The sequence below is a fragment of the Hyaena hyaena genome, unplaced genomic scaffold, assembly GCF_003009895.1.
Source record: "Hyaena hyaena isolate Hyena2069 unplaced genomic scaffold, ASM300989v1 scaffold_592, whole genome shotgun sequence".
In the NCBI taxonomy this organism is placed as follows: Eukaryota; Metazoa; Chordata; class Mammalia; order Carnivora; family Hyaenidae; genus Hyaena; species Hyaena hyaena.
In genome coordinates, this window is record NW_024081223.1 from 405,220 (window position 1) to 425,701 (window position 20,482).

Consider the following 20,482-nt stretch of genomic DNA (forward strand, 5'->3'; position numbering starts at 1 on the left):
CATTAGAATAAAGTATATTCCTACTAGACTACATTAAAATTGTCATAAGATAAATCCCTAAGAATTGATTGTACTATTTACATACAAAGATTCTTGAGGACATTGTTTATTATATAGTCCCAGGACCAAGAACAACTGTACTTCTGGGTAATTAATTCTTTTTATCTTGCATTCACTGAGTTGTGGGACTTATCTGATTTCCCTTGTGTCTATAAGAAACCTTAGAGCCAAATTTATGGCTTATATCTAGCCAGTGTACAGATGTGTCACAAATTTTAGACTCACTTCTGGTTCCATTTTATTTTTTCACTCTTTTTTTCCTTCTCTTTTAATTTATCCCATGTTATTCTATTTTTATTGGGTTTTGTCCTTTACAAATGAAAATAATAAAAACACAAAAGTATTTGGAAGACAGAAGTTAGTAAAAGGTTTGAGTGGTATCCATGGGGCTGAAGATAAAAGGAAAGCAAGAAACAACAGTCTTCCTTTTTCACTGTATCCACTCAGTTAAAGTTGTTCAAATCCCAGCTTTTCTATCAGCCTTTCCTTCACGACCTTTGCTCTCCAAATCTTTCCCTTATCTGAATATAGATCACATTGATTTTCAGTACCATCTAATTTAGAACTTGATTACCCACCATCTCATTTTTTTATGATTTCATGGATGGAAACCATGATTCAGCATAATGAAAGGATCCCTGCAGTAGACACTCTCATCTGCTGATGAGCCTGTACACGGCTATTTCATATAGTGTTGAGTTTACACCAGAGAGCCTAATTCTATCACTAGAAACTGATACAATTTGGCTTTTCAATGCACTACTTTATGCTTTAAGAACAATATCCTCTAGCTAGGCTATCCTTTGACCTTTATTTGATTTTAAAGTGATATGTACTGCACTTTAGCTTTTTTTTTTTAATTTTTATTTATTTCTAGGAGAGAGAGAGAGAGAGACAGCGTGAGCAGGGGAGGGTCAGAGAGAGAGGGAGACACAGACTCTGAAATAGGCTCCAGGCTCTGAGCTGGCAGTCAGCACAGAGCCGGACGTGGGGCTCGAACCCACGAAACGTGAGATCATGACCTAAGCGAAAGACGGACGCTTAACTGACTAAGCCACCCAGGCGCCCCCTTTTTTAAAATTTTTTTTGAGAAGAGTACATATTTCCCCAGAGATTAACAAACTGGAAAATAATCTCCAAATATTACTATAAAGCCAGGAGCCAGGTGTTAAGATCCAAGTAGCTGATATAAATCCTGACTAGAGTTAATTATATTTATATTTTGATGATCATGTGAAAATACTCAAACAGTCCTTTATTACTTTTATTCTTCATTGACTTCCTAAGTCACCACTTACAATGAAAAAGATCCAATCTATGTGCCCGGATTTACTATGTAATCACATTCTTTTTATATTCTTATGTAGAAAAACAGGTATTGAGTTTATTTATAAAGTGAAATGATGTTTTACTCTTACCATACTGGCTTGCCCCTGCATATATACTATCATTTCTTTTGCTGTGGTCCTTGATATAAATGACTGGCACAAATGTCGACCCGTAGAATATTCCAGATATCACTGCAAGACTGCAGCCCCTTAAAAAACAAATACATCACTGTTAATCTTGGCCCACAGCAATATTTCTGACAAACACACAAATGGAATCATAATGAAAGCATGCTTCAGAGTATAAATCACAAGCAGTTATGCAGAAATCACTCATCTATCTCAAGCTCTGTGACTGTCAAAAGTCAAAGAAATACCCTTCAGGGTCAGAGCAGCATCAGGACACAGACTGCAGCTTCAGTCCCCTGCTGTCCAATACTGGAAGTACACAATTTACAGAAGTTATAATGGATTATCATTGTAAATTGTTATTACATAGATAGGATCGTTGCTATCATTATGCCATCTACATAATAAACTTGGCTCTCTAAACATGAACTATTTGTGAACTGACGCTATGTCCTCTGCTTCTTTTTAAAACAATAATACCCAGCACAGGGCTAGGAGAGACAAAATACTAACTGCATGCTTGTTCACAACAACTATTGAAATCCATAGACTTGCCTATGCCTCAGTTGACTAGGGTATGGTCAAGATGTGCTTACTGAATCAAATAATTTGGATATTTATTTCCAATAAAACATTACTTTTGGTAAAAAGAAAATGTTTCATCTTTAGCACGGGGGTCATGTTGACTCCTCAGACTTGGGACTTAGTTGCATGAAGCAAGTATTCCCGATAATTTTGGGGAGAAATGGTTAATAAAGGGGCACCTTGGTAGCTCAGGGAGAAATGGTTAATAAAGGGGCACCTTGGTGGCTCAGTCCATTAAGCGTCTGACTTCGGCTCAGGTCATGATCTCACGGTTCGTGGATTTGAACCCCGTGTTGGGCTCTGTGCTGACAGCCAGCTCAGAGCCTGGAGCCTGTTTCAGATTCTGCATCTCCCTCACTCTCTCTGACCCTCCCCTGCTCACTGTCTCTCTCTCTCTCCCTCTCTCTCTCTCTCTCTCTCAGAAATAATTAAAACATTAAAAAAAAGAAAAATGTTAATATATTGGAACAATCCCTTTAAATTAATATAAAGGGAAATGGCATGAGACAGGAAAGTTTTAGGAAAAAAAAACAAACAAAAACCAAACCCATTTCTTTCCAAGCTAAATGCACATTCTTAAGTCTATTTTAAGAGGAGCTCACAGGGCCCATCGGCTTTATCCACATTGGAAATCCCTGTATCATGGTGAAGCCTGGACTTCATAGTCCTGAAAGAGGTATCCTAGACACAGAGTGGACTAATAGACCAGGTCTAGCCAATCATGAGACAATAAAAAATGGTCCGAAAAAGACAGATATCACATGATTTCACTCATATGTGGAATTTGGGAACTTAACAGATGATCATAGGGGAAGGGAAGGAAAAACAGAGAGGGAGGCAAACCATGAGAGACTCTTATTAAATAAAGGGTTGATGGGGGTGGGGTAAATGGGTGATGGGCATTAAGAAGGGCACTTGTTGGGATGAGCACTGGGTGTCATATGTTAAGTAGTGAATCACTAGATTCAACTCCTCAAGCCAAGACTACACTGTATGTTAACTAACCTGAGAATTAAAAAATAAATATATATTAAAAAATGGTTTCCTTAATTAATCCATTAGAAAGGAGAAACTTTATGAAAAAAATGTGTGTTTTTTGAGAGACCTGTTTTACTTTGAAGCAAAAATGGCAACATATTCATCTTCCAAAACTTATTTGTGAGCTCATTCTTTCATTCACTCAATTGATTTAAACATTTATCGAGCATTTATTATGCACCGGTCATTGCCTCTTTTGCACTGTGAGGATAGCGTACATACTAATAGGAAATGCTTTATAGTCTTAGAGTGCTTATGTGTGTCACCATATAAGGTTCAAAACAGTCATTGACTGTAAATCACAAGCTGTATACTTACATATTTTCACATTTCTCTGCTAATCCAAAAACGTCCCACGAGAAACCCTAAAATATAGAGGCTGATGGTGAGCCAAACTCTCTCAGCCTTTATGACAGTGGGGGGTAGAACTACGTGGACTTTCTCCACGTGGCATTTCTAGTATGTTTGAAAATGAATATCTTGACATTATAAAATCGTCTAGCACATGAGTATAGGGACTTGAGGGGGAGGGCTGGCGTCCTGGACAGTCCAATATTAGAGAAGTGTACTGCCTAATGCGACTTGATTGCTGACAGCATGTTGGCCATTCTATGCTGTGGCCTATATTACCTCTTTTACTTTAGGCACAAAATTGCTGCAAAATGAGATTGCTTTTCTCAGCTTCTTATTGGTTAGAAGTATTGCAGTGGCTTAAGAATTCCCTGAAACACTGAGATCAAGGACCTCTGTACCTAAAAATTCAGCAGAGGACAAGAAAGTCTCTCCACCGTGGATCCACAGGAGTCAATGCTTATGTTACCATTTTCTTCTTGAACTCAGATGAGTATCACTTCACTCCGGTAATCCTTGCTATAACCAAATAGGAAAGAGAATAACGGAACCTCTTCTTACACTATGCGCTGTTGCACTGTGGAGAGTTTATCCACCCAGGAATAATCACGACAGGGATCTGGAATTTTGTTGATTGCCTATTGAAAATATTAGCACAAACCAAAACAGCAACATCATTCATTGATAATCATATTGGTGACAAAAAGATTTTCAGTGTTCTTTTTTCTCTTCTTTCTCAAACAGACTTTAAAATATGAACACGTGACACTATGCATTCTGATTCCACGGATATCTCCAGACTCAAATGTTTCTGATTCTGTTCCTCTTTCATTCAGAATGGTTTGGCAATTGGTGACTTCTCTGTTTAAATTTTTTTCAGTTAAATTTTTTAATACATGACTATTTTTATACACTTATCAAAAGTAACAGAAGTTAACAACGCTTGTGTTTTCTTTGCATTTTTTAATAATCTGTAAAAAAAATTAGAACCAAGGAAAACTCAGACTTTTTTAAGGAATACCTAAGATTGATAGGCACTTTTCTTAGTTTTTTTTTTTTTTTTAACTGAATTAGTCAGTAAAACATGTCTAGCCATGTTTCATGATTAGGTTAATATTCTGAGTCTGGAAAAATTATAAGGAAGTTTATAATATTTATAATATTGGATGTGATCATCTTTGCCTTTTGGCTGCCATTTGGAAGTTTCCTTGATGTAATGCTCCCACTGCTTTTGTAAGAGATAAGAAATTAGATTTGAGTTCTTTGCCATGTATTAAGTCAAGCTTTCCTTTGGCAGTAATGCTTTCTATTTTTTTTAATTCAAAAAGTTTTTAAAAATATTTTTATTTATTTCTAAGAGAGAGAGAGACACACAGCGTGAGCAGGGGAGAGTCAGAGAGAGAGGGAGACATAGAATCTGAAGCAGGCTCCAGGCTCTGAGCTAGCTGTCAGCACAGAGCCTGACACGGAGCTTGAACCCATGAACCATGAGATCATGACCAGAGCTGACGTCGGATGCTTAACAGACGGAGCCACCCAGGCACCCCAGTAATGCTTTCTTTTGTGATGAGGAGCTCCTAACGTATGGTTGTGTAATATCCAATCATGCTGCTTATGTATCTTTACATTTGGTTTGTTAATATCCTTCTGTCTTGCTTAGGAAAATCTAAGGCAGTTAGCCTACAATGTATCTTTTACCAAGTGATATTTCTCTTTCTTTCCTTGGTTTGAAGAGTGGTTGGTCAGGAGGTATCTGAATCCCTAGGGTCGGCAAGGAACATGGGAAGGCACCTTTACTCCCTTTACTCAGTCCTAATTTGTCTATTCTCTCTGCGGCATTTTTCAGAATAGGTGTCTATGGGTTAACAAATCTCTTTCCCTTACACTTAAGCTAATTATTAGTTAATTTTGTCAACTTAACTAAGGGTTCAGTCACCTTATTTGATGAGGGTTTTGATAGGGGAAGAAGAAAGGGAGAAGAAAATGTTAACTCTGAAGTAAGGAGTACAGGCAGCACCCCCCAGGGAGACAGTACCTCAGTGGGGGCATGGGACTCCAGTTTCAGAGGGCAGCTGGATAGCGCTGGAGCCATGGCAGATAAGAGAGATACTTGAAATAGAAAGGACTAGAGTCTGGGCTAATGGCAATGGGGGTTCATCCTGAGGTAATTTCTGTATATGTGGCCACCGGCGCCAGTGTTCTGTGAGATTTCTTGCAAATGTTTTCTCTATTTAATTTAGATTTGCTACTCCAGACTCATTTAAGTTCTTTAAAGTCAACCAGTGATTTGTTACATATTTCTTGTCTTTATCTTGAGTGGAAAGGATGTGGCGAAAAGAGAAAAAGGAAGAAAATCAAGTCCTACTCCAACTTTCCTACGACTTGACTTATTCTTTCATTGGCTGCCTCTGATCTGTTTCCACTGCTTTCTCAGAGCCCTACTTTCAGATCTCCTTTCTCCCTCTTTCTAAAGTAACTTTCAAATTCTTCTTCAGCATCTGGGGTCCTCCTATTGCAGAAATCCTTAAGCTAAAATATGGCTTGTATATACATCTCCTAGTTGGGATCTACCAATAATAGATGGAAGCAGGCCTCTGTGATTGGTGAGAAGCTTTCCTGTGGCAATTTTGATGGACTGCTACGTTGACGTAACTATAATACATATACAATATGCAAACATATTTTAGACAGACCAGATGAAGATAAAAGGAACTACCTCCCCATCTTTGTTTCAAATCCATGCACTTTCCTTCTAACTTAATTTTATGTTTCAAATCATATGGTTTTTCATACTCTACTCACATGCTCTGTCATTAACGGTGTGGTATCCACAGAACTCGTGTTTCTTGGTATTTCGCTTTTGATGAACAAAAATATGAAAGCACTGTAACAAAAGTAAATTTTAGTGATGGCTATCATCAGCCTGGTTCATATCAAGCTGCCTGAATTTTATGAGAAAACAGCTTAATTCTAGTCCTGATGATATGATTACTTCCAAACTGCCTCTTCGGTGGCCCTGTCTTTTCTCTACGATGGCCATTCTTTTTGACAGCTCTCATCCTTAATTGCAACAAGTTAGAGGCTTAACTTATAAGATTTCCCCTTAAATCAGATTTTTCTCTTGACTTTATTGTTTCAGCCAATAGCTATATTTTTCTTTCAATTCTTACTTAACTCTGGAATCACATGGTAAAAAATTACACATGAAAACCAACATGAATGACTATTTCTCACCTATTATACTGACAAAACCTTAAAAGTTTAACAACACCCTCAGGTGGACAAACTATAGAAGACGGGTGCCACTGATGTGAGTGCAGAACTGTGTAACCTACATGGAGGGGACTCTGGGACCCTACAACACAGGACACCCACACTCAGGTGAGGCAACCTTCAGGGTTACACAGTGGGATGTTACATGGCTATAAAGAAAGAAATGAGGATGCCCTCTGTGCTCTGATATGGAAAGATATCCAGAGCATATTTTAAGAGATAAAGCACACACACATACACCTGATGATTTCTTCCCATTTAACATTCTCTCATAATGCATTGTCTATTCATGTCCAGTATCTTTGTAACAAATGTTTCACTTAACATTGACTTTTGAATCATGCAAATAGGTTAAAATGTGTTGAAATACTGAATTAACTTAAGGAAACTAATAGCTGTGGTATACTATTGGCATTCCTTTAAAAAACTTTATGTTTTTTTTAATGGTATGTATGTATGTATGTATGTACATATGTATGTATGTATGTGTGTATTTTGAAAGAGAGACAGAGTGAGAGCAGGGGAGGGACAAAAAGAGAGGGAGACACAGAATCTAAAGCAGGCTCCAGGCTCCGAGCTGTCAGCACAGAGCCTGACAAGGTCTTGAGCCCACGGACCGGCCCGTGAGGTCATGACCTGAGCTGAAGTCGGATGATTAACTGACTGAGCCACCCAGGCTCCCCTTGGCATTCCTTTTAAAAATACATTTGCATGGTTCAAAAGTTAAGACAAGTTTTCAAAGTACATATGACATTGAAATATCATAGTAGCTAAGTGCAGAATACTGCATATAATGTGTTATTTTTTAATACAAATTAAAATTTCTTAGTTTCCTTGTTTAGTCTCTTACATGCTTTAAAAGCTTGAATGGTTCCATACTACCCTCTAAAGCAAATTTAACTTTCCTTTTTGAATTCTGTTGCTCTCAGCATTATGTTCCTCACAACCTACTAGACATAGTTTTCCACATGGACTTTCATCCCTGACCAGTCCCTGCTTCAGCTTCTCCTTCACCGTCTTCAACCAACTGCTCCTGCTTGTGTTTCTTCCTTAGCTAGAAACACCACGAACTCCCCGTTTCTTATCCAAACTAAAGAAGAATTGAAGCGCTGAATGTGAGAGGAACCCTCCCTCCTCCAGGCTCAGTCCTCACAGAATCTTGCTCTTCTCTGAATTCCCACAACACTAAGGATAGTCATCATATAAACCAGACCATTTACCACAGTCCTTGAAAAGTTTTTTCTCTACAGCTTTTCTAATTCAATGGAAGATAAAATCTCCTTCAAGGTTCTCAAAGTACTTAACACTCGGTAAAAATGAATGCATAAAACCTAATTAAATGTGTATGTCTTAGTTAAACATGTGCTTACATACGTGTTACTTTTCAAAGCTATCATTAGACATTTCAACTGCATTTCCTCACAAAGTTACAGTGAAAACTTTCTACTTTGTATCGACTGGTGTATCTTCCTAATAACAATACAGGATGATGCATTAGACATACTTGAAAGGTACCAATGAAAGTCTTTGAGTGTTTCTTCAAACAACTGTATGACCCCCCCCCCTGCAAATCAATTAGCCTTTCTGACCCTCAGCTTTTTTCATCTAAGGAAATGGGAATGTACCCACTTTTTCATCTAAGGAAATGGGGATGTACCTACTTAATTCTTTATAGAAAAGAATTTATAAAATTCTCAGTGTGCTTTTTGGAACATGGTAAAATCTCAAAATATGTTAGTAAATAGTCTTGGATGGGAGAGGGGGTTTTGAGCATGAGCCAAAAATCAAGACTAAGCAAGCAGTGGTTTTTAGCTTGTGTGAGTCATGTTTGTCACAAAATAGGTAAGTCAGCTCAATTAGATATAGAGGGGGTACAGGGCACTAAATTAAGACAAGGTAATGACATTTATCTTATGTATATAAGCCTAAAACCAAATACATCACAAGGTCTTTTGGGCTTTAGTCTTATAGAACTTGGTACAGTGTGTCAGACACAAAGTTTCATGATAAAGTCTATGAATATTGTCAAAAGCATGGGGGGAAAATCAATACGTTTTACCCAGAGGTGCTGCTCTAAATTTTCAACCTTTCCAGTTCTCCTAGATTTGTGATCTTATATATCTTATTATTAGTAAAGCTGGTGTATATGTGTTTACACTGACAACTGAATCCAACAAGCCTTTACTGAGCAGCTATCAAGTATCAAACACTGTGGCAAAGTCTAATGGTGATGGTGGTATTAAAAAAAAATAACAGATTTTGCCCTTCAGGATCTTGTAGTTCAAGGATAAAGGAATTGCATGAATGATATAAAATAGACCCTGAAAATTTCCATAATAGAAGACATACAAAATGCAGTGGAAGTTTGGGAACGACTCATTCTAATTAGGAAGAAATCAAGAAAACAACATATAAGATGGAAACTCTCCACTGATATGTAAGGGTGGCCACGGAGGCTGAGGAAAGGGTCTTAGGGCTGAGGGAAACTTCTGTAGCATGGTGTGATAAATAATCCTAATGCAGTGAATTGACAATACAGGGAGAAGGCTGATCTGGGAAGAAGGGTTGATCTGTAACTGTGGAGGACAGGCCAGATCAAGGAGACAGATTTATTCTGAATCCAATGAGGAATCTTCCAAGGTTCTTAACTAGAAGAATGATGACTGATTTGATAGCAGATACAAACAAGTTAATTTGGCAATAGGAATAAATGGAACTAGGGAAAGTAGATGTGAGAGATTTTTATAATCATATACAGATGAATATATAGTAGGGAATCAGCAGAAAGGAGAGGAAGAGCCTGTGAAACATTAAGAAAATTTTTTTTGCAGGATTAGATATAGAATGGATATGAAAAGAAAAAAACCTCAAGAACACCAAGGCTTTGAATCTGAATAACTGTGGCTAGTACATTCTACAAGAGGGGAAACACAGGAAGCGGAACCAGTTTGCAGGGAAGGGTAGAACAAGAAAAGTAATTCTGACTGTGAAATACTGAAGGCAGAGAGAAAAGAACTAAAAGTCTAGTGTTTGTGGAATGCTGACCATGTTCCTGACCCACCACGGTCTTCTTTCGTGCCTTATCTCCCTTCAGATTGGGTAGGAGGTGCCTGGGGGGCATCTATCTTGTAGAGATAGAGATATACAACTTGGTCCGTAGGAGATATAAGGACTGTGGCTCTGAAGAAAGTAATGGCTAGATACAAAGACCAGATTTCCTCACAACACAACTCTCCAGGATAAGCAAGTTAAGTGAGAAAAAAACAGGGAGTAGACTGAAGGATAATCCAAAGCATTTTTTAATTGGAAAGGAAATCTGCTTTTTTATGAACTCTGACTTCCGGATCTTCATTAAAGTTTAAGAGAACATTGTTTTTTAGTTTTAGCTCTACTCTCATCACCACCTTTATATATTCTCTCCTGAACCATGGGGACTAGAAGGCTGAAAACTTCTCTTCCCCAACTGTGTTAGCAGCTAAGTTTGACAATGGGAGGCATCCAGATAGGCTTAAAGACTGGAGGAGGAAGCCATTTTGTTTTGATGGTGGCTCTGGTGGTTTCAGGAGCAGTGGTAACTCAGGGCAGAGGTAACTGTATTGGTTGGAGGATGAGCCCCAGGGCTTTGGGCAGAGCCCCTTCCTCCTTTTGCTTCACTGGGCCTTATCACAGTTTTGTAAAGCATTTCCTATTTGAAATCCTCTGCTGTTTAAAATACCTAGAGTGGTTTTGGTTGTAGAGCCTGACCGAGACTTACCTTACATATCGGAAAAATGTAAGACTGGAAATAATCTAACCAATCTTTTAAAAACCGGGCTGTATAGAGGATAGGAGCAATGGTTCTAATTTTAAAAAGAAAACCAATATTCCAAACAAATGTGACCGCATTCCAAATTTCCTTATACTGGCCATGAAACTCCAGACTTATTCAGTGGATGCCCTACGAACAAACTGATTTAACTGAGTTCAAATAATGAAATGAAAGTTCCCAGAAGGTCTGCTTGCTGAAGAAACATAGAAGAGAGCCGGAATACACTGCAGGAAGAGATCATTGCATGGCTGTGCCACACACCAAGCTTCCAATCAAGCTGTGTGATTCCCCATGTGCACTGACTAGTTTACCACAGAGATGGACAACACATGACCAAAGGGGAAACAGGAGTTGAAAATGAACTAGTTATTAATAAAAGTAATGATTCTTCTACTAAAAGTTACCCAATTTATAGAGGATTAATCACGTGCCTCGCCATATGCAAAGCACGTAACGTATTTCTATTCATTTCATCTTCAAAATATCTGACAAAGCTGGTACATTTATTTTCCCCACTTTAACCCTAGATGAAGAAACCAAGGCCTAGAGAAGTTAAGAGATTTGCCCAAGGTCATATAAGTATAAGTGGTAGAACATGAATAATTTGCAATTTTAGAGAATGTACACTTTCTAAAGAAAGAAGAAATATGGAGAGAAACAGCCTGATGGACTGAGTAAATTGGCCTTAAATTACCATAAAGTCAGGCCTAAAAGCATGCTGCATTACAATTTGGGAGTGTAAAGAAATTGTTTTTGAGAGAGCTCTTCAAAGCTAGCATGCCGTATGAATTGTACAAAATACATAAAATAGCCTCTAACCAAAAATGTCAGGAATCTGCTGTTTTAGAATAAACTATGTTATTTCTTCTCCAATTGGCCTGGAACCACTCTCTTAGGCAACATTTCAATGACAAAGAGATTGTTCTTGAATGTGGCTGGGGAAAAGCCATCATCGCAAGAGGAAGAGAAATATAGTGTTCTTTCCCTGAAGAATAAAAAAGTACTAAAATCTTTCCAGGCAGTACCATCCATTATGTGAAGCACTGACAGGGAATATAAATGGAGTAGAGAAAGGAAAGGGGACTGAATTTAAGGTGACCCAATTCTTGTTGGAGTTTTATTGATTGACCACTGCCGTATAGGGATTTAAAGTCATTTTCATCCTCATTCATATAGTGCATTCCACTAGATACAGATACATCCAAAAATACATATTTAAATGAATATGTGTTTTCATATATGAAAGAGTAGTTATCTAACTGGAGTAAGAAGGAGAGATTAGGTGGCAGGAATGTGGAAACTCGGTGGCAAGGAGTAAGTAAGTAATGATAAAAGGAGAGAATCAATGGCTATTCCAGGGGCATCAGGGAGACAGCATAACATTTATTTATATAGTGTTTTTTGGTTTGCAAAATAATGTGCCACTTGATTCTAATGCATGAGCTATGTGCTATGATTTTTCTAAAAATCACAGATAATAAAAATGAGCTTCAGAAGAGCTAGCTGATTTTCCTGGGTTCTCAGAGCTTTTGAGAACTAAAGCTGGGCCTGTGACTCCAGACCTGGCCCTTTTTGTCCTCGAAGGTCAAATCTGTGAATGTGGATAAAGAATCTGAGGACAAATCATGTGGCTTTTAGCAAATGCAGGTTAAAAAAATGTAAACACATGGGGATCTCTGAAAGATACTCTAGACGTTTGGAAGAATGGTTGAATTAGAAAGGACTGTGTACCTTACTACCGATAATCCAGCTCCAATGTAATTTAGCACTGGTTTTGATACTTCTTCTGCATCCATTCCAAACCAGCCAAACCTGGAATTGAGAAAGTTACATCACAGGAGGTATTTTTGGTGTTCACAGTCGTGTTACATTAAGAGCATGGACTTAGGGTCAGATTCCTAAATTCAAATCCTAAATCCCTCTCTTACTAACTGTGACTTGAATAACTTAACTACCTTACTCTGCTCAGTGCCCCATGTTTAAAATGGGGTACCTATACGGTCAGTATGATTGTTATATATACACCTTCTTTCTTATGAAGATTAAATTAGTTAGTATCTGTAAAAGTGAGTGTCCCTTTCTTGTTAAGACTAACGAAGAAGGAAGACAAATGATTAAGAGGCTAATTGAATGCTAACTCATTGGCTGCAATTTTGTATAGCATTTATTGAAATAGACTTTTAAACAACTGCTTGGTTAAAGAGCACTCCTTTTTGGCATCACACTAATTTTTTTTTTCATGACTTGACTTTATAGCAGTGACAACAATCACTGTGAACCATTCAGGGCAAGAGTGAAAGAGGCAACAAGGAAAAGCAAAAGAAAATAGAATTTGTAAGGTCGGAGGTCAGTTTCTTTTGCTGTTACTGAGGTTGTTATAATGCTTTGACAGGGAAGAGGAGCCCAAAAAGTAAGGTAAGGGTGACATCCTCTCTTCTTTTTTTTATAAGTATATTTATTTATTTTGAGAGAGACAGACAGACAGACAGAGACAGAGAGACAGAGAGAGAACAGGAGGGGCAGAGAGAGAGAGAGAGAGAGAGAGAGAGAGAGAATCCCATGCAGACTCTGCACTATCAGCACAGAACCCAATGTGGGGCTTGAACTCACAAACCATGAGAGTTTGAAGTGAATTGGAACCAACAGTTAGATGCTTAACCAACTGAGCCACCCAGGCACCCTGACATCCTCCCTTCTACTTGTCTTTCCAAATTCAACTTAAATGTTAATTTTAATGCTTAACAAAGGCAGCACAAATAGCACTTTCTATGATGATGGGACACTTCTTCTAGTGCACTATATACCAGGGTAATTTCTAATCATACGTGGCTATTGAGCACATGGTTCGTGGGTAGTGTGGCTGTGAAACTGAATGTTTAATTTTATCAAATTTTAGCTAATTTAACTTGACACATAAATGGACATCTGTGGCTTGTGGTGACCCTGTTGGACCCCTCTAGAGTTGGGGCTGACACACTTTTTGTTAAAGGGCCAGAGAGTAAATATTTTATGCTTTGTGATCCAGACTGTCTCTTGTGAGCCAGACTGTCTACTCGACTCTACCAAGATAGTGTAAAAGCAGCCATAGACAAAATGTAAATGGATGGATTTGGCTGTGTTCCAATAAAACTTTATTTACAAAAATGGCTGGTTTGGTGGCCCTGACCCAGGCTCTAAAAAGAAAATGGGCTTTAGAACTAGAAGACCTGGACTTGAAGCCTATCCTATTCGTTCTGTGATATTCAGCAAGTTATTCTACCTCTTTGTCTTGTAGGTCCCTAATGAGGTAGTGCTTACCTCATCTTTGTGAAAATGAGATGAGAATGATGCATATAATATGTCCAGCAAACTGTCACACAATAAAAAGGGAAAATAAACACCTTCCTCCTTCCTTCTTCTGCTCCAAGGAGATAATTCTTTACTATATCTTAACCAAATATCTAGACCAGATATCAGAACTTAGAGCAAATAATAATTAGAAGTAGCATATTTTATGTGTATGTCTTACCAACTGTAATCTCTGTGAGGGTAAGAACCATGTTATTCCTCTCATCTAGCCCAATCCCTAGGACTTGCCTTACATGAGTGTAGAGAATCTTAGTTGAAATTGTTTTGTGTTACCTTGAGCTTGCCCAGCCAGTTAAGGCATTAAAAGATCCCCAGATTAATATTCCAAGGCCTAAACCAATGGTTTTGATAATTGGGACAACAGCAATGTTCCCTGTAGATGTAACATACAGAAAAAAATGTTATTTCTAACAGAAAAAATACATTTATAAATTGAATTAATTTTTAACTTCAACTAAAGCTTATGAGATTTTGACAAATATAATAAAGTACAATTCCTCATTTTTGAAATAAAGTAACTACACTTTTGGCATTGAACTCATGCTTATGATTGCTAAAACAAACAGACATAAGACAAAATCTTACAAAGAAAAATACTGAATTAGCTCTTTGCCTAGTTGCATCAATGCTTTTTATCCTTAACATAGGTCTTTATTCTGTAACTTTTTGCAGAAGGTATCAATTATAAAATTAGTAGTGGCTGTCCTCTTAGACTTGAACTAGGGCCAACCACTGGTAGAAGTTTCTGGCCCAATATGGCTCCAGATTTTGCTCTTCCATGCTGCCTGACTTGTCTTCTGGAATCCTGCATTCATTGCTTTGTGCTCTGGAAGGTCACTCAAGGCCAAATGCATGATTGTTTTTTTTACAATTCTTAACCTCTCAGCAGTCTGGCTTCAGTCCTGCAATCTTCTCTTAAAAGGTTTCCTCTCATAGCTTCCAAGATGCCTTCATTTCCTGATTCCCTCCTGTCTCTCCTTAGCCCTTTCACTGGTTGCTCTCTCTTGGCATACTTTCTGGATTTAGATGCCCCCTAAAAACTTTCCTCTGAACACATTCTTCTTTTGCTATATTCTTCTTTGGGTACTTGACCTAATTTCAGGATTTCAGCTGTCAGTTAGAGACACACGGTCCCAGTGGTATTGTTCTAGCCTGGACTTTCTACAAACTTTTAGTGCTATGTTCCCAACCACTGCAAGAGGCCTCCCACCAGAAGTCCCTCGCTGCGGGAACATCAGGAACTTTCAACTCACAAGGTCCCAAGCTGAACTATCCTTTTTCTTTTTGGACACATACCTCTTTCTGTTTTCATTGCTCATGTCAATGGTACCACCACCCTCCTCATCACCTATAATAAAATCCCTACATCATCACTCACTTCTCCCTTTCCTCTACACCCCATATCCATTCAGTTACTATGACCTATTTCACCCATGCTGGCAACATTTCTCAAGTTATAGCCCTCCCCCCTGAATCCCAAAGGAATCTGCTGGGTGATTATAAATACTATAGTTGTGATAAAGATCGGTAGGATAATGGATACTTTCTCTGTTCCTCTCTCCCCATTAAACATGATAAAAGTGATCACAATAATGGAAATTTAAAAGTGAACTCTTTTGTCCTCCAACTCATGAACTTTACTAAATCACTTAATTCTGCAGAGACTCAAAATAAATGGGTACCCAAAAAACTTTTAACATTCTAAAATGTATTTGCTTTTAATCAAATTAACCCCTGAAGAGCCTTGATACTTCGAATTCTTTTTGCTAAATAGAATAGAAATCTCCTAGGGTGCATTTATATTAATAGAAGGAAAACCATCCTGACTGTCCAAGCAAAGGTATACATTCTAGTTATATAGTTTCAGGTATTCATAAAGCAACAGAGGGAAGATTTTTGTTTTTATTTTTTTTGCCAGTGTTTTTGAGATGGGAATGTGTGTCTGTTTGCCTACATTTAAGGACAAGTCTTAAAGACTATTAGTAGTCTTAGAGACTACTATTCAAAAAATATTTTCTGATAAACATAGAGAAAAAAGGGTTGGAGCGCTTAAACTAATATACGAGCTACGCTTGAATAGATAGAGAACAATAGAAATGTTTTTGCTGTAATTCTCTACCAAGAACTAAGAACAGAATCATTAGGAGGAAAAAAGAAATGCACCCAAAATCTTTGCAGAGTATCTGAATGAAAGAAACAAAATTAATTTCTAGTATCTATGACTCAGGATTACTCAGAATTGCTGTTGGTGCTATTTCCTTTTATTATGAATCAGAGTCATTTTGATCAGTATTAAATGATTAAAGAATAAAGTATATCATACATTACCTGTTGCCCAAATGCAGCCCCCAACCATTGCAAAAGGCCAAAATTTAGGGCAACGTAATACCAGATTGACCACCAGGGCAACCAACCATACGGCAGCACAAAGTACCCACTGGAGAAACATTCCTGGAAATAAAAGAAATTGCTTTCTGTCGTTCAAACTGATCTGAAAATTTTAATGCTTAAGAATATCAAAGAGATCTTATTATAAGAATAACCACAGCTTATTGAATGCCTGTATTTGGGTACTTCGCACATTTAATTTTTACAACTACTAAGCATCACAGTTAATCCGAGTTTGAAGATGGAGAAAATGAATGTGAGATGACTCAACTTGGCTAAAGAGCTTATGGTTTGCAGGCCTTGAATTTAAACCGAGGCATTGACTCTGAAGCTTACCGAGTACAGTGCATTCCTGCTTGACATTCTTTTGTTGGTTGGTTTGTTTGACTTCTTAGACAAATCAAGACTTTTCTACCAAAGAGTATTTGGCCCTTTCTACCAAAGAGCTCTTGCCAATATGCTGCATCTACTGCCACTTCTCACCCAAACACAGCTATAAGAATTACAGAATAGCATAACAGTAATTAAAAACTTTTGGGGATCATTTTTGTCACCCTTGGGATAAAAATAAAGCCATTTATGGCCACCTGTAGACCTCCTACAGTTACAGTTGAGTGCCTGTGATGAACCAGATGTCACAAACCTGAGAATTAGCATTCTGGGTCAGGGAATTCTCTTTCTGGGCTCTGGGTTGCCATTTGCCAGTTATCCGAAGATGACATGGTGATATAAAGTCTATCTGTACCTGATGCTTCTGTACCATCAAGAGTTTAGGGATTAAAAAGTTAAAGAAAAAGTCTATACTGGAAGAAAGACTAGGGCATTTATAACTCAGTGTAGTTCTTTTGCCTCTAACTGGGGAAGATTTTTGCCTATTTCCATTCAATTTCATGTCGGAGGAGAGAAAAAAAATGGCTGTTAACCTCTAAGACAAAAAAAGGAAGATCACAGAGGTGAAAGAGAACTCAATTTTACAAGTTCTTCATTTCACAAATGAGAAATTAAGAACAAAAGACCTGATGAGACTTGCCCAGGATCACACGGTTGCTGAGAGACACCTAAAGGCCAGTTCCTCTACCCCTTCATATATATTTTGTTTTTCTTTTAGTAGTTTCCATTTCCATTCTAACTCCAAAGAAAAAGAGAAGAAAGGCCTTGGAAGAAAGATTTGTAATTCTATTGTTTAATTAAGTAGCAAGTCACGAGGAACTGAGGGGACAGCACAATTGCTTCCCACCAGGTATTCAGAGCAACATCTCCAGTTTCTTCTTCTGGCTACAATGTGGAGCATCTGGCAAATAGAGGGTGCCTGGGTGGCTCAGTTGGCTAAGCCACAGACTTTGGCTCAGGTCATGACTTCATGGTTTCGTTAGCGGGTTCGAGCCCCACGTAGGGCTCTGTGCTGACAGCTTGGAGCCTGGAGGCTGCTTCAGATTCTGTCTCCCTCTCTCTCTCTGCCCCTTCCCTGCTTGTGCTCTCTCACTCTCAAAAATAAGTAAACAAATATTAAAAAATAATAAAGGCAAGTAGATTTTTAAAAGAGGAAAAAAACCCGTCTTGCTTCTTCCTTAAGTTCACATTACAGTCAAGTCGATTGTAGTGTGCTTTGTCTAAAAACACTGCACTATGCAAAATCACATAACCAAAACTTCAGAGTTGTAATGGGGAAAAAGGGAACAACACTCAAAAATTTCATTAACACATATGGAAACAAAAGGCAAGAACCTAATAAAAATGGCAGTACAGTTTTACACTTGCTAAGTGGTGAAGAAATTCAGAAGTATTACAATAAATATGGCCCTTTAACATGAAAAAGACTTGAAGTTTGCTTAGAAGTGGGCATTGGAAGTGTGGCAGCTTGTGAGCTTTTGTGAGGTTGGTGGATGGGGGATCCTAACACCAGATGTGAATGGGTGCGGTGCTGACGGAGCCTAGGGATGTTGAAGGGTGCACGCGCAAGCGCATTTTGTGCCTTAGGTGCATCTTTATCCATCTGGGTGCAGTTTTCCGTGTTTACCTAGTGTTGTGGCAGAGTCAAAATCCAACTGTTTTCTATTATACCAAGCTTGTTTGAAATCCATGTTTTCAAAACAAGTGTATATTGGTAGAAACAACTAACTTCCTTCTTTTGTAAATATAAGAGATATGGCTAAAAAGTCTTCCTGATGGTCTCTTTCTTAGCTTTACCATGACACACAGTCTTAAGATGATCCTATACTGACTAAATCACAGATAAACTGGCATTAGCATTATCAAATGATGTATCTTAAGCTCTATTCATTTTGCACCAAGCACAAGAAAATTGGCAGCCATCATTAAAAAAAGACCACAACAGAGGACTTCATGTTTAAAAATAATATAAAGTTAGCTAATGAAGGAAAAATAATAACCATCACCAGTATCATATTTTTTAAGTGGTACAAAGTTGGAGCCAAACAAAAGAACAGCTACAGAAGAGGAGATGAAACCAGTGATTAAGTCTGTTCCATTATTGCTCATGGTTCCAGTACTGCCTGAGAGTGAGCTGGTTCACTTTAGCCTTGATGTACTTTGCAAGAGCTTCTGAAATAAAATAAAAATAAAACAATTAAGAAATTGTGAATCTGTGAACAAATTGTGGCTCATATGTGATAGTTACTGAGCCTTTCCAAAGTATGCTAAGATTCCTTTCTCCAGAAAAAAAGTTAGGACATTATGAAATTACATATTACGTTCACACTCCATGTTCATTCATCTGTTGTTTTGTTTGTTTTCCCAACAAATACTTTTTGGTCACTAATCTACAATTAAAAAAAATACTTTTGGGGGCACCTGAGCTGCTCTCAGTAGGTTAAGCCTCTGAATCTTGACTTCAGATCAGGTCATGATCTCACAGTTTTGAGATTGAGCCCCGAGGTGGGCTCTGCAATGGGCATGGAGCCTGCTTAAGATTCTCCTCCCTCTCTCTCTCTCTCTCTCTCTCCACCTCCCACCACCACTCTGCCCCTTCCTTGTTTGCATTCTCTCTCTCCCAAAAACAAAACAAAAACAAAACCCAAAAGAAAAACTTTGTCTTCAGAGCTCGAAAACCTTACTTCTTCCAAGATCTGGGGACAATTCTTATTATATTATAAAAAAAAAAATTCTCTTGTGTAGGCTGACTAGTATAATGAAAACATTTGTGTGGACCTGGACTCAGTTACTTCAATTAGTTGTGTGACAATCAAAATGAGAGCACATGTGAAGACTTTCAGAACAATTAATGCCTCCAAAGCAAATAGGAGCTTAAGGACACATTTAGGTTGTACTGGTGCTAAATACTCAGAATCATCTAGAGGCAAAGGCAGTTTTCTTATCACTAGTGCCCTCATGGTCTGTACTCATTTAAGTAGTTCATGAAACTTTGTATCTTATGCTTAAAAAAATGAACAGATAGAAGAATCCCTTAAAGATCTCTTTAAGAATTTCTTAAGTCTCTTTAAGATTTAGATCCTTGAAGAATCCCTTCAGGAATCTCCTACAGTATAAGATCAACAGTGATATGATGCAAAATAACTTCACCTGGTCAGCAAGAACTATGTGAAGCAGCTATTCAGCTATCTGTGCAATCTGGTAGCTGCTAGCTGCATGTAGATAACTAAATTTTCATTAAAAGTAAGTAAAAAACATTCAACTCCTTAGCCAAGCTAACTAAATATCTAGTGCTTGATGTCCACATAGAGCCAGTAGTTACCATTCTGGGGAGTGCAGATTATAGAACATTTCCACCATTGCAGAAAGTTGTCTTGGACTGCTCTGCTAAGCTTATTAAAAAGTTCTGGTTCCCTATGATGAAAGGACCAAACTCACAAATAGCCAAGAATCAGACATTTTTCATAACATTTGGAAAAGGTTATTGAACATAATTCACCCTTTTAGTTGTAGAGGTTACATGAGAAAAAAAATAACACAAAAGGGTCATTTTATCACAGGAGGTAATCAGTCTTTCCACAAAACCATTTTGAAATCATATTTTGCACATTGACTTTTTGGTTCACGTCACCTCTTTAAGCAGTCTGTAATAGAATTTAAGATAATCCGGTCTTTCTTTTTCTCCAAATTTAATGTTGTGATGACTTCTTGTGGATATGTATTGACTAAAGTATATTGTTTTTGTTTTTTTTTTAATTTTTTTATGTTTTATTTATTTCTGAGA

General features: G+C 37.8%; 1 protein-coding gene across 4 annotated transcripts in view; it reads right to left on the minus strand.

Annotated features, from left to right (window-relative positions):
- TMEM144 (transmembrane protein 144) overlaps positions 1-20,482 on the minus strand; it is a 43,853-nt gene that overhangs the window by 11,219 nt on the left and 12,152 nt on the right. For 3 of the 4 annotated variants that reach the window (XM_039256880.1, XM_039256879.1, XM_039256877.1), the window contains exons 2-8: positions 18,699-18,870; positions 16,249-16,371; positions 14,194-14,293; positions 12,304-12,384; positions 6,294-6,375; positions 4,053-4,129; positions 1,479-1,597 (exon numbers count right to left, since the gene is read on the minus strand). In XM_039256880.1, coding sequence (XP_039112811.1) covers positions 1,479-1,597; positions 4,053-4,129; positions 6,294-6,375; positions 12,304-12,384; positions 14,194-14,293; positions 16,249-16,371; positions 18,699-18,807 — 691 coding nt within the window. In that variant the 5' untranslated portion in view covers positions 18,808-18,870. The remainder of the gene's footprint in view (positions 1-1,478; positions 1,598-4,052; positions 4,130-6,293; positions 6,376-12,303; positions 12,385-14,193; positions 14,294-16,248; positions 16,372-18,698; positions 18,871-20,482) is intronic. The other variant, XM_039256881.1, reaches the window with a different exon arrangement.